Source organism: Homarus americanus, unplaced genomic scaffold (assembly GCF_018991925.1).
Source record: "Homarus americanus isolate GMGI-L3 unplaced genomic scaffold, GMGI_Hamer_2.0 scaffold74, whole genome shotgun sequence".
In the NCBI taxonomy this organism is placed as follows: Eukaryota; Metazoa; Arthropoda; class Malacostraca; order Decapoda; family Nephropidae; genus Homarus; species Homarus americanus.
The window spans coordinates 4,743,811-4,758,768 of NW_024716951.1; the positions used below are offsets into that span (position 1 = coordinate 4,743,811).

Consider the following 14,958-nt stretch of genomic DNA (forward strand, 5'->3'; position numbering starts at 1 on the left):
GGGGGGATTTCCTTCCAAACTTTTTAATCTGTCTTCAAACGTTGGCTAAAGATGTCACTTGATGATGTCACTTAATGATGTCACTTAATGATGTCACTTAATGATGTCATTATGATGTCAATTGCTGATGTCACTTAGGAGAGATGATTTTTAGCCCTTTAAAGTTTGACAAGAGGAGGTGAGTGTTTTGAGTCCTGCACAACAGACATCATTACCAACTGATGATCACGTCCGGGTGTTGGGCTCTCCAGGGTACTCAGAGTTTAATTACACACACACACACACACACACACACTTCTGGCTTCTGTGAGGGAGGTGGAATAGACTTGCTCACACGTAGACTGACTCACAAATCCTCATCGTCTGGATCACCGACTCATAACAACACTGGAATGGATAGAAAAAAGGTTATTAGTACTATACTTTTTCTATGATGGTGGAATGATTATTATTATTAGTAGTAGTAGTAGTAGTAATAGTAGTAGTAGTAGTAGTTGTAAGGCCTAGATTTTTTTATATTAGATTAAGAGCTGGAAAATAACCTAACCTAACCTAACCTAACCTTCCTAGATGACAGTGAAGTATTTAATCATCAGGTGCAATAAGCTGGTGCCGATGGGAGGAAGGTAGGAGGAGCCGAAGTGGAGGAAGAAGAGGAGGAGGGAAAGGAGGGAGGAGGGAGGTGAATCTTCAGGCGATCCTAATTACTAAACTCTGGTCCACATCACATTCTTCGGCTAAGAAAAATCATCCAATTCCTCCCGATGTTGAAAAGACTATCCCACCCCAACTCAAATTGAAATGGTACAAGGATGATAAAAAAAAACACAAGGTCTTTCAACTTCGGTAAACCACAAGGCTCTTCGTATTCTGAGAGAAGAAGACGAAGAAGATAGAGGTACAAGAAGAAGAAGAAGAAGAAGAGGAAGAAGAAGCAGACGTGTGAGACCTCAAGGGGGATGAAAGCCTTCCAGAGACCAATAAAAGGAAACTAATTCTTGAGGTTCGGGGCGCTAAACAGTTTCCTGGCTGGAGAGGGACTAAAAAACTTTTTCACGAGAGAGAGAGAGTACCGTAATACCCTCCCTGTTGGATCCAAGAGTTAAATGAGAGAGACAGACAGACAGACAGACAGACAGACGCAAAGAGAAAAAAACAAAACAATCGAGGCTTAAGAAAACACAAACTATTTCCTGATCCAAACAGACAGACATTAAAAAAAAAGAAGAAGAAGAAGAAGAAGAAGAAGAAGAAGAAGATCCATTTTGGCTTCTGGGAATGAACGGCGACAGACATACGTTCACTCCAGAATCACTCGGGTAAAAACATCTCAGAAGCCAATATACAAAGCCTTCCAGAGTTTGCCACAGACAAAAACGTTCCACGAGAACCCGAGTTAAAAACGTTGAAGCCCTGAGGTTCAGGTTTCCAGGCCGTGAATTTCCAGGATTGACGAGATGTATTGGGGGCGGCTGACCTTCTGACCCATCTCATGAAGGGCGGGGAGGAGGTAGGAGGAAGAGGAGGGAAGAAGAAGAAAGAAGAGGAAGAAGAAGGAGGAAGAGCAGGGAAGAAGAAGAAAGAAGAGGAAGAAGAAGGAGGAAGAGAAAGAAGTGAATTTTATCTATGAGTTAAAAGTAAAAAAAAAAAAAAATATTGATATTAATTCCGTATCATGAAAAAGAGATCTCGTTTATGTAAAGTATATAAAGTATGGAACAGACATACAGACACCCACCAGCCTCTGTTATCATTACCCAATCTTTTCAATTTCACTTCAGTTACATCTAGATCGCATTACCTTCTCTGCTTTCCTCTCCTCAAAATTGCTATCCAATCTCTTCCTCCTTCTCCTTCTTCTTCTTCTTCCTTCCTACCCCTCCCTCTCTCCTCCCTCCTTCTTCTTCCTTCCTACCCCTTCCTCTCCTCCTCCTCTACAGGCTTCCTCAGGACAAGAACTTAACTAAGATGTCGTGAACTGTCAATGGTGTGGCTACCTGGGATCACTCTTCCTCCTCCTTCCCTCTCCTTCTCTCTCTCTCTCTTCCTCCTCTTCCTACTCCTCCTCTTTCTCCTCTTCCCCACCCCTTCCTCCTTCATCTCCTTCTCCTCCTATTCCTCAACCACCTCCTCCTCCTCCTCCTTCTTCCTCATCAACCTTCTCCTCCTCCTCCTCTTCCTTCTTCTACCTTCTCCTCCTCCTCCTCTTCCTTCTTCTACCTTCCTCTTCCTCCTATGCTTCCTTCTCCTCCTCCCATCATTATCCCTATTGTGTTATCTTGTGTTTGTATGTGTTTTTTTTCATATAATTTCAGTGTTTTTTTCGTTTTACTATTCATTTTTGTATTAATTTATTACATCTGTTCCCGTTTTTTTTGGGTGTGTAATTCTGTTTTTTATGCTTTTATTGTTATGTTTTCTTGTTGAATTCTGACCTTTTCCGTTTTTCGTGTTTTATTATGCTTGTTTTGGGTGGGGTGTGTTTTGGTTTGTTTATATTTCGTTTTAATATATATTATTTTTGGTAATATTTCTGATACATCATAACTGTGTTTTTTTTTGGTGTTTGTTTCTGCCTTTTATATTTGTTTGTTTGTTATTTGGTGTACATATGTTGTGTTTTTTCGTTTGGTTCGTTTTAAATTCCTCTCATACATTACCACTCATTTCTTTCTGTATTTTCCTTGTTTTTTTTTCTTTCGGAGAGGGGGAGGCTTGTGTCGCTATATACAATAATTAATTAATTTTACTTGTTTTCTGTTTTTATTTTAATTTCCTGTTTAGCTTATTCTTCTACAGGACGAACTAGCCTATTTTCTATTCCCAGGATATACTAAACCATATTAAAGAACTCTCTTTTCTACCATGAACTAAGCCGCGTTAAATCACTGTTATGTTTCTTCTCTAGGATGTACTAATTTTTTCTCCCAGGGTAATCTAGTGCCATTTTCTCCCAGGATGCACTAAACCACGGTATAACACGCCTATGTTTCTTTTCCCAGGATAAACTAGGCTTCTCTGATGACTTACCATAATATCTTTCTAAAAAGAAAAAAACTTTAAGAGTAAATCACGTTTTTCTTCCCAGGATGTTTATAACCAGGGTGATTTTTTCCCACTTTTTTCCCCTGGTAGTTTATTCCCGGCGGGAGTTAATGAATATATACCTGTATTTTATCTCGGCAGTTAATTAGCCGGGAGAGAATTTTTAATACCTGGGAACCGGAAGTCGAGTTTAAGGTAAATTATTTAGTTTTCTTCGTTGGTTAAGGGTGTGTGTGTGTGTGTGTGTGTGACACGAAAACACACATACACACACACACACACACACACACACACCATGATAGGAAAAAGTTTACGCTGCCACAAGACAATAAAACACACACAAGTACTTCTCTGACGGTGTTTTATTGGCTCCTCGCGTGTTTTACTACAAGCACATTTCCGGTGTTTTTTGTTTTTTTATCTTTGTAATTATGTTTAAGTAGAAGAGATCCGTCATTAGTGATTTACTTAAAAGGAATATTAGATGAACTCCATTTAAATTACCTGAGTGTGTACCTGTGTCCGTGCTTGTAGCTGTACCTGTGCTTGTACCTGTACCTGTGTTTGTAGCTGTACCTGTGTTTGTAGCTGTACCTGTGTTTGTACCTGTACCTGTGTTTGTAACTGTACCTGTGTTTGTACCTGTACCTGTGTTTGTACCTGTACCTGTGCTTGTACCTGTACCTGTGTTTGTAGCTGTACCTGTGTTTGTACCTGTACCTGTGTTTGTACCTGTACCTGTGTTTGTACCTGTACCTGTGCTTTAGCTGTACCTGTGCTTGTCCTGTACCTGTGTTTGTACCTGTGCCTGTGCTTGTACCTGTACCTGTGTTTGGCTGTACCTGTGTTTGTAGCTGTACCTGTGTTTGTAGCTGTACCTGTGTTTGTACCTGTACCTGTGCTTGTAGCTGTACCTGTGCTTGCACCTGTACCTGTGTTTGTACCTGTACCTTGCTTGTACCTGTACCTGTGTTTGTACCTGTACCTGTGCTTGTAGCTGTACCTGTGCTTGTACCTGCCTGTGTTTGTACCTGTACCTGTGCTTGTACCTGTACCTGTGTTTGTACCTGTACCTGTGCTTGTAGCTGTACTGTGTTTGTACCTGTACCTGTGCTTGTACCTGTACCTGTGTTTGTACCTGTACCGTGCTTGTTAGCTGTACCTGTGCTTGTACCTGTACCTGTGTTTGTACCTGTACCTGTGTACCTGTACCTGTGTTTGTAGCTGTACCTGTGTTTGTAGCTGTACCTGTGTTTGTAGCTGTACCTGTGTTTGCACCTGTCACTGTGCTTGTGGCTGTACCTGTGCTTGTACCTGTACCTGTGTTTGTACCTGTACCTGTGCTTGTACCTGTACCTGTGTTTGTACCTGTACCTGTGCTTGTAGCTGTACCTGTGCTTGTACCTGTACCTGTGTTTGTACCTGTACCTGTGCTTGTACCTGTACCTGTTTGTACCTGTACCTGTGTTTGTACCTGTACTGTGCTTGTACCTGTACCTGTGTTTGTACCTGTACCTGTGCTTTAGCTGTACCTGTGCTTGTACCTGTACCTGTGCTTGTACCTGTACCTGTGTTTGTAGCTGTACCTGTGTTTGTACCTGTACCTGTGCTTGTACCTGTACCTGTGTTGTACCTGTACCTGTGCTTGTAGCTGTACCTGTGCTTACCTGTACCTGTGTTGTAGCTGTACCTGTGTTTGTAGCTGTACCTGTGTTTGTAGCTGTACCTGTTTGTACCTGTACCTGTGTTTGTACCTGTACCTGTGCTTGTACCTGTACCTGTGTTTGTACCTGTACCTGTGCTTGTGGCTGTACCTGTTAGAGCCTGTACCTGTGTTTGTAGCTGTACCTGTGCTTGTACCTGTACCTGTGCTTGTACCTGTACCTGTGTTTGTACCTGTACCTGTGCTTGTACCTGTACCTGTGTTGTACCTGTACCTGTGCTTGTAGCTGTACCTGTGCTTGTACCTGTACCTGTGTTTAGCTGTACCTGTGCTTGTACCTGTACCTGTGCTTGTACCTGTACCTGTGTTTGTAGCTGTACCTGTGTTTGTAGCTGTACCTGTGTTTTGTAGCTGTACCTGTGTTTGTACCTGTACCTGTGCTTGTAGCTGTACCTGTGCTTGTACCTGTACCTGTGTTTGTACCTGTACCTGTGCTTGTACCTGTACCTGTGTTTGTACCTGTACCTGTGCTTGTAGCTGTACCTGTGTTTGTAGCTGTACCTGTGTTTGTACCTGTACCTGTGTTTGTAGCTGTACCTGTGCTTGCATCTGTACCTGTGTGTTTGTAGCTGTACCTGTGCTTGTACCTGTACTGTGTTTGTAGCTGTACCTGTGATTGTACCTGTACCTGTGTTTGTAGCTGTACCTGTGCTTGTACCTGTACCTGTGATTGTACCTGTACCTGTGTTTGTAGCTGTACCTGTGATTGTACCTGTACCTGTGATTGTACCTGTACCTGTGCTTGTACCTGTACCTGTGTTTGTAGCTGTACCTGTGATTGTACCTGTACCTGTGTTTGTAGCTGTACCTGTGCTTTGTACCTGTACCTGTGTTTGTAGCTGTACCTGTGATTGTACCTGTACCTGTGTTTGTAGCTGTACCTGTGCTTGTACCTGTACCTGTGATTGTACCTGTACCTGTGTTTGTAGCTGTACCTGTGATTGTACCTGTACCTGTGTTTGTAGCTGTACCTGTGCTTGTACCTGTACCTGTGTTTGTAGCTGTACCTGTGATTGTACCTGTACCTGTGTTTGTAGCTGTACCTGTGATTGTACCTGTACCTGTGTTTGTACCTGTACCTGTGCTTGTACCTGTACCTGTGTTTGTACCTGTACCTGTGCTTGTACCTGTACCTGTGTTTTGTACCTGTACCTGTGTTTGTAGCTGTACCTGTGCTTGTACCTGTACCTGTGTTTGTACCACCTGTGTTTGTAGCTGTACCTGTGCATGCCTGTACCTGTGTTTGTACCTGTACCTGTGTTTGTAGCTGTACCTGTGCTTGTACCTGTACCTGTGTTTGTAGCTGTACCTGTGCTTGTACCTGTACCTGTGTTTGTAGCTGTACCTGTGTTTGTACCTGTACCTGTGCTTGTACCTGTACCTGTGATTGTACCTGTACCTGTGTTTGTACCTGTACCTGTGTTTTGTACCTGTACCTGTGTTTGTACCTGTACCTGTGTTTGTAGCTGGTACCTGTGTTTGTAGCTGTACCTGTGATTGTACCTGTACCTGTGTTTGTACCTGTACCTGTGTTTGTACCTGTACCTGTGCTTGTACCTGTACCTGTGTTTGTAGCTGTACCTGTGCTTGTACCAGTACCTGTGTTTGTACCTGCCTGTGTTTGTAGCTGTACCTGTAATTGTACCTGTACCTGTGTTTGTAGCTGTACCTGTGCTTGTACCTGTACCTGCGCCTGTACCTGTACCTGTAACCTGTACCTGTGCCTGCCTGTACCTGTGCTTGTAAGCTGTACCTGTGCTTGTATCTGTACCTGTGCTTGTACCTGTACCTGTGCTTGTATCTGTACCTGTGCTTGTACCTGTACCTGTGCTTATGTACCTGTGTTTGTACCTGTACCTGTGTTTGTAGCTGTACCTGTGTTTGTATCTGTACCTGTACCTGTAACCTGTACCTGCGCCTGTACCTGTACCTTACCGGCGCCTGTACCTGTACCTGTACCGGCGCCTGTACCTGTAACCTGTACCTGTGCTTGTACCTGTACCTGTGCTTGTACCTGTACCTGTGTTTGTCCTGTACCTGTGTTTGTAACTGTACCTGTGTTTGTAACTGTACCTGTGTTTGTACCTGTACCTGTGTTTGTAACTGTACCTGTGTTTGTAACTGTACCTGTGTTTGTAACTGTACCTGTTTGTAACTGTACCTGTGTTTGTACCTGTACCTGCGCCTGTACCTGCACCTGTAACCTGTACCTGCGCCTGGCCTGTACCGGCGCCTGTACCTGTATTGCGCCTGTACCTTAACCTGTACCTGTGCTTTGTACCTGTACTCGTGCCTGTACCTGTACCTGTAACCTGTACCTGCGCCTGTACTTGTACCTATAACCTGTACCTGCGCCTGTACCTGTAATCCCGTACCTGCGCCTGTACCTGTACTGCGCCTGTGCTTGTACCTGTACCTGCGCCTGTACCTGTACCTGCACCTGCGCCTGTACCTGCGCCTGTACCTGTACCTGCGCCTGTACCTGTAACCTGCGCCTGTACTTGTACCTGTACCTGTGCTTGTACCTGACCTGTGTTTGTAACTGTACCTGTGCTTGTACCTGTACCTGTGCTTGTATCTGACCTAACCTGTAATTGCGCTGTACCTGTACCTGTACTGCGCCTGTACCTGTACCCGGTACCGGCGCCTGTACCTGTACCTGTACCGGCGCCTGTACCCGGTACCTGCAACTCGTGCCTGTACCTGTACCTGCGCTCTGTACCTGTACCTGTAATTCCTGTACCTGCGCCTGTACCTGTACCTGTACCGGCGCCTGTACCTGTACCTGTACCTGTGCTTGGATTCGTACCTGTGCTTGTACCTGTACCTGTGTTTGTAACTGTACCCGTGCTTGTATCTGTACCTGTGCTTGTATCTGTACCTGTGTTTGTAACTGTACCTGTGTTTGTACCTGTACCTGTGCTTTGTATCTGTACCTGTGTTTGTAACTGTACCTGTGCTTGTATCTGTACCTGTGCTTGTATCTGTACCTGTGTTTGTATCTGTACCTGTGCTTGTACCGTACCTGCGCCTGTGCCTGTACCTGTACCTGCGCCTGTACCTGTACCTGTACCGGCGCCTGTACCAACCTGTACCTGTGCTTGTATCTGTACCTGTGCTTGTACCTGTACCTGCGCCTGTACCGTACCTGTAACCTGTACCTGCGCCTGTACCTGTAACCTGCACCTGCGCCTGTACCTGTACCTGCGCCTGTACCTGTACCTGTACCTGTACCAGCACCCGCACCTGTATTGCGCCTGTACCAGAACCTGTACCTGTACCAGCACCTGTAGCCTGTACCTGCGCCTGTACCTGTAACCTGTACCTGCGCCTGTACCAACCCGTACCTGTGCCTGTGCCTGTACCTGTACCTGCGCCTGTACCTGTAACCTGTACCTGCGCCTGTACCTGTAACCTGTACCTGCGCCTGTACCTGTAACCTGTACCTGCGCCTGTACCTGTAACTCCGTACCTGCGCCTGTACCTGTAACCTGTACCTGCGCCTGTACCTGTAACCTGTACCTGTACCAGCACCTGTACCTGTACCTGCGCCTACCTGTAACCTGTACCTGCGCCTGTACCCGTAACCTGTACCGTACCAGCACCTGTACCTGTACCTGCGCCTGTACCTGTAACCCGTACCTGCGCCTGTACCTGTAACCTGTACCTGTACCAGCCGTACCTGTACCTGCGCCTGTACCTGTAACCTGTACCTGCGCCTGTACCTGTAACCTGTACCTGTACCAGCATTCCGTATCTGTACCCGCGCCCACCTGTAACCTGTACCTGCGCCTGTACCTGTAACCTGTACCTGCGCCTGTACCTGTAACCTGTACCTGCGCCTGTACCTGTAACCCACCTGCGCCTGTACCTGTATTCAACCTTTCACTCTGGCTTCTAAATTAAATATAAGGACTTGAGAGAAAATAATACGGTCCGAGAAGCGTTGGAGAATTTGGCCAGGTGTATAAAGGTGTGTAAAAGGTGTGTAAAAGGTGTGTAAAGGCGTATAAAGGTGTATAAAAGGCGTATAAAGGCGTATAAAGGCGTATAAAGGTGTATAAAGGTGTATAAAAGGTCAAGACTTGTACCTCACGTGTTAAGACTTGTACCTCACGTGTTAAAGCTTCGTGTTATAAATGTTTTTTTTTTCTTCTTTACTGTTTCTTAATGAAGTCTTTAGGAGCTTGGCTTATTGATGAAGGGGTGGAGCCAGCTTTAATCTCTTTTTTGGGAGTTTTTCTTTTGCTTTCTTTTCTTTCTTCTTTGTCTCTTTTTTTCTTTCAGTTTTTCTTTCTTTCTCTGTATATTTTCGCCCTTTGCCATCTCTTCTCTTTTTTTAGTTTTGTCGCTTTGTCTGTTGTGACTTTCTCTGTATTTTTTCTTCCCTTTGCCCCTCTCTCTCTCTCTCTCTCCTCTTATACCTTTTTTCTTATCCTCACACAAAAATTCCCAAATTTTCTCCTAGTAAAAAAAAATTTTTCGTAAACTTAAAATTCTCACAAAAGATATATATATATAAATGTTTTACTAAAAATACCCACCCCTAAAAAAATTATATTACAGAAAAATTCTAAAATACAAAACTAAACAAAATACCCAAAATTCTACATAATTCTACAACCTAATTCTCACCAAATAATGCTGTAGAAAATGCTGTATCGTAAAGGTCTCACACTAAACCTAATGTATAAATGCTAGAGCGGAGGAATTACCGCACAAGCACTCCACTAACGCATAAATGCTGTAGACTAGCATTTGCTTTTACGTGGGTATTTTGTCTCCAGCTGGGTACAGAACAGTGAGGAGGTTGTGGTGGTGCTGGAGATGTGGTGGTGATGGGTGATGTGGTGGTGATGGGGATGTGGGTGGTGATGGGATGTTGGTGGTGTTGGAGATGTTGGTGGTGTTGGGGATGTTGGTGGGAGATGATGGTGTTGGAGATGTGTGGTGATGGGGATGTTGGTGGTGTTGGAGATGTTGGTGGTGTTGGAGATGTTGGTGGTGTTAGAGATGTTGGTGGTGTTGAGATGTTGGTGGTGTTGGGGATGTTGGGGTGTTGAGATGTTGGTGGTGTTAGAGATGTTGGTGGTGTTGGGGATGTTGGTGGTGTTGGAGATGTTGGTGGTGTTAGAGATGTTGGTGGTGTTGGGGATGTTGGTGGTGTTGAGATGTGTGGTGTTGGGGATGTTGGTGGTGTTGAGATGTGGTGGTGATGGGGATGTGGTGGTGATGGGGATGTGGGTGGTAATGGGGAATATGGTGTTGGGGGATGTGGTGGTGTTGGAGATGTTGGTGGTGTTGGGGATGTTGGAGGATGTTGGTGGTGTTGGGGATGTTGGTGGTGTTGGATATGTTGGTGGTGTTGGGGATGTTGGTGATGGGGGATGTGGTGGTGTTGAGATGTTGGTGGTGTTGGGGATGTTGGTGGTGTTGGGGATGTTGGTGGTGTTGGGATGTGGTGGTGTTGGGGATGTTGGTGTGTTGGGGATGTTGGTGGTGTTGGGGATGTTGGGGATGTTGGTGGTGTTGGGGATGTTGGTGGTGTTGGGGATGTTGTGGTGTTGGGGATGTTGGTGATGGGGATGTGGTGGTGTTGGAGATGTTGGTGGTGTTGGGGATGTTGGTGGGTGTTGGGGAGTGTTGGGTGTAGATGTTGGGTGGTGTTGGGGATGTTGGTGGGTTGGGGATGTTGGTGGTGTTGGGGATGTTGGTGGTGTTGGGATGTTGGTGGTGTTGGGGATGTTGGTATGTGGATGTGGTGGTGTTGAGATGTTGGTGGTGTTGGGGATGTTGGTGGTGTTGGGGATGTTGGTGGTGTTGGAGATGGGTGGTGTTGAGATGTTGGTGGTGTTGGAGATGTTGGTGGTGTTGGAGATGTTGTGTGTTGGAGATGTTGGTGGTGTTGGAGATGGTGGTGTTGGGATGTTGGTGGTGTTGAGAGGTGTTGGGGATGTTGGTAGATGACGTGTTGGGGCGAGACTCACAGTGAAACCCTTAATCTGTTATCATAACCTCAGCGCTGGGAGATACTGTCTGGGGAGGAAGAAAGGGAGAGGGAGAGAGAGGGAGAGAGAGAGAGAGAGAGAAACAAAACAAGTAGACGGAAACATACACAGAGAAAACATGCATACATACATACATACATACATACATACATACATACCAACATACATACATAACACACCTACATTATATATATACATACATACATAGATACTAAAACACACACACACACACACACGCCCACCCCATGACCTACACTAATATGTCGCTCGTAAATAAATAACTTAAAATAAATTACAACTTAATGTATAAACTAATACGTCAGAATTTAATCATATACCGCCATATGAAAACCCAGAACAAAATAAATCACCGTAATTTATGAGTGTAATGCCGTAAATCACTAACAGGGGATTATTTTGATGCCTAGATTGTGATTTACAGTATATTTAAGGGATGTAAATAACAGTGGTGTAAAAAAAAAATAATGAAAATAAAAATCTCTAATAGATGATGGTGAGAATTGATGGTGATTATTACTTGTGAAGAATTTATAAGATGTAAATAACCTGTTGTAAATTAGGGGCTGATTTACAAGTCATTCAACACACACACACCTCCCCACCCATCCCCCTACCCATCCAATTTCCCCACCCATTCCCCACACACAATCCCTCACTCCAAAACATCAAAAGGAGAGAGAGAGAGAGGGGGGAGAGAGGAGAAACAAAACAAGTGAGACGGAAACATACACAGAGAAAACATGCATACATACATACATACATACATACATACATGCACACATACATACATACATACATAACACTACCTACCTACCTACCTACTTACCTACATACATACATACATACATACATACATACATACTAAAACACACACACACACACACACGCCCACCCCATGACCTACACTAATATGTCGCTCGTAAATAAATAACTTAAAATATATTACAACTTAATGTATAAACTAATACGTCAGAATTTAATCATATACCGCCATATGAAAACCCAGAACAACAAAATAAATCACCGTAATTTATGAGTGTAATGCTGTAAATCACTAACAGGGATTATTTTGATACCTAGATTGTGATTAACAGGATATTTAAGGATGTAAATAACAGTGGTGTAAAAAAAAATAATGAAAATAAAAATCTCTAATAGATGATGGTGAGAATTGATGGTGATTATTATTGTGAAGAATTTATAAGTGTAAATAACCTGTTGTAAATTAGGGCTGATTTACAAGTCATTCAACACACACACACTCCCCCACCCATCCCCCTACCCATCCACTTCTCCCACCCATTCTCCACAACACCACCCCACCCATTCCCCACACACAACCTCACCCCAAAACATCAAGGAGAGAGAGAGAGAGAGAGAGGAGAGAGAGAGAGTTAGAAGGGCCCCAGGGCAAGTAATTAAACACCATCGCTGAACACTTTCTCCCAGCTTAAAACTTCAACCCTGGGTGCTGGGTGAGGCCTCTATTGACTCCCTCCACAACACATCAGGGCAGGTAAAGTCACTTGTACCATCTCCTCCCTCCCCCTCCCTCCCTTCCTCCCCCTCCCTCCCTGTTGTTGACACTTCCCCACTGCATGATACCTCCATTTTCCCTCATTCCCATTCCTACGGTTGGATTCTCATTTCCCTTGATTCCCATTTATCATTCCAGTTCCCTGATTCCCATTCCTAGTGTTCGGTTCTCATTGTTCGATTCCAATATCTCATTTCCAAGAGAACTTATAATACAAGTTTTTATATATATGTATATTTTTAAGTATGAGTGAGTAGATACATATGCATACTCCCATGAATTCATACATAAAGACATACACACACCCATCGTTTAGTATGTATGCATGTATAGTTGCATACAAGTATTATATGTGAGTGTATTCATAATTATACACCTCCCACGTATAGATATAAACACGAGGTGATGACGCTCATACACGCTTTACCAAGTATACAACACAGCTCAACACAGCATCTGGGAGCCACAGCACAGCACCAGAGAACCTAAACACAGCAAGAGAGCCACAACACAGCACCAGAGAACCAAAACACAGCAATAGAGCCACAACACAGCACCAGAGAACCTAAACACAGCAAGAGAGCCACAACACAGCACCAGAGAACCTAAACACAGCAAGAGAGCCACAACACAGCACCAGAGAACCTAAACACAGCAAGAGAGCCACAACACAGCACCAGAGAACCTAAACACAGCAATAGAGCCAACACAGCACCAGAGAACCAAACACAGCAACAGAGCCACAACACAGCACCAGAGAACCAAAACACACAATAGAGCCACAACACAGCACCAGAGAACCAAAACACAGCAATAGAGCCACAACACAGCACCAGAGAACCTAAACACAGCAAGAGAGCCACAAACACAGCACCAGAGAACCTAAACACAGCAAGAGAGCCACAACACAGCACCAGAGAACCTAAACACAGCAATAGAGCCACAACACAGCACCAGAGAACCAAAACACAGCAATAGAGCCACAACACAGCACCAGAGAACTAAAACACAGCAATAGAGAGCCACAACACAGCACCAGAGAACCAAAACACAGCAATAGAGCCAACACAGCACCAGAGGAACAAAACACAGCAATAGAGCCACAACACAGCACCAGAGAAATCCTAAACATAGCAAGAGAGCCACAACACAGCACCAGAGAACCCAACACAGCAATAGAGCCACAACACAGCACCAGAGAACCTAAACACAGCAATAGAGCCACAACACAGCACCAAGAGAACCTAAACACAGCAAGAGAGCCACAACACAGCACCAGGGAACCTAAACACAGCAAGAGAGCCACAACACAGCACCAGAGAACTCAAACACAGCAAGAGAGCTTCCAACACAGCACCAGAGACCCTAAACACAGCAATAGAGCCACAACACAGCACCAGAGACCCTAAACACAGCAAAGAGCCACAACACAGCACCAGAGACCCTAAACACAGCAATAGAGCCACAACACAGCACCAGAGACCCTAAACACAGCAATAGAGCCACAACACATCACCAGAGACCCTAAACACAGCAATAGAGCCACAACACAGCACCAGAGACCCTAAACACAGCAATAGAGCCACAACACAGCACCAGAGACCCTAAACACAGCAATAGAGCCACAACACAGCACCAGAGACCCTAAACACAGCAAAGAGCCACAACACAGCACCAGAGACCCTAAACACAGCAATAGAGACAACACAGCACCAGAGACCCTAACACAGCAATAGAGCCACAACACAGCACCAGAGAACCTAAACACAGCAAGAGAGCCACACAGCACCAGAGAACCAAACACAGCAATAGAGCCCCAACACAGCACCAGAGACCCTAAACACAGCAATAGAGCCACAACACAGCACCAGAGACCCTAAACACAGCAATAGGAGCCACAACACAGCACCAGAGAACCTAAACACAGCAATAGAGCCACAACACAGCACTATAACCCAAACACAACACCAGGAAAGATTTAAACAGCATCAGAGCGGCTCAGCACATCCTCTTTCCCACCTGCTCTCACGCCACAGCACACAGCATCTCACAGCGGGAATTTGCATTTTATTATACTTATTTTGACTGATCCTCGACATCACGTACAAGATGGCCTAGATGGTTCCTGGAGATGTGTGTGTGTGTGTGTGTGTGTGTGTGTGTGTGTGTGTGTGTGTGTGTGTGGGGATGAGACTTATGTGTCCATGTTCTATGTATACGTATATGAGTAATGTATACCTGCCCATACCTGTATACATACGTGAGGGGGGATACGGCGATAGTTACAGCCCACACACACACACACACACACACACACACACACACACACACACACACACACACACACACACACACACACACACACCTCACACACACACACACACACACACACACACACACACACACACACACACACACACACACACACACACACACACACACACACACACACACACACACACACACACATACTGTACACACACACACACACACACACACACACACACACACACACCACACACCCACAGCCGCTATTTAATAAAACTTGTAAATTGGGAGCTAGGCTTTGTAATCGTGATTGTTGTTTCCTCTACTGTAATCCAATTTATAATCTGATTACTTCT

General features: G+C 44.7%; 1 protein-coding gene across 1 annotated transcript; it reads left to right on the forward strand.

Moving 5' to 3' along the window:
* Positions 1 to 12,579: 12,579 nt before the first annotated feature.
* LOC121858564 lies at positions 12,580 to 13,743 on the forward strand. The gene is made up of 2 exons (XM_042355054.1): positions 12,580 to 12,583; positions 13,286 to 13,743. The coding sequence occupies exons 1-2, from the start codon at positions 12,580 to 12,582 to the stop codon at positions 13,741 to 13,743; spliced, it is 462 nt and encodes a 153-aa protein (XP_042210988.1).
* Positions 13,744 to 14,958: the final 1,215 nt, after the last annotated feature.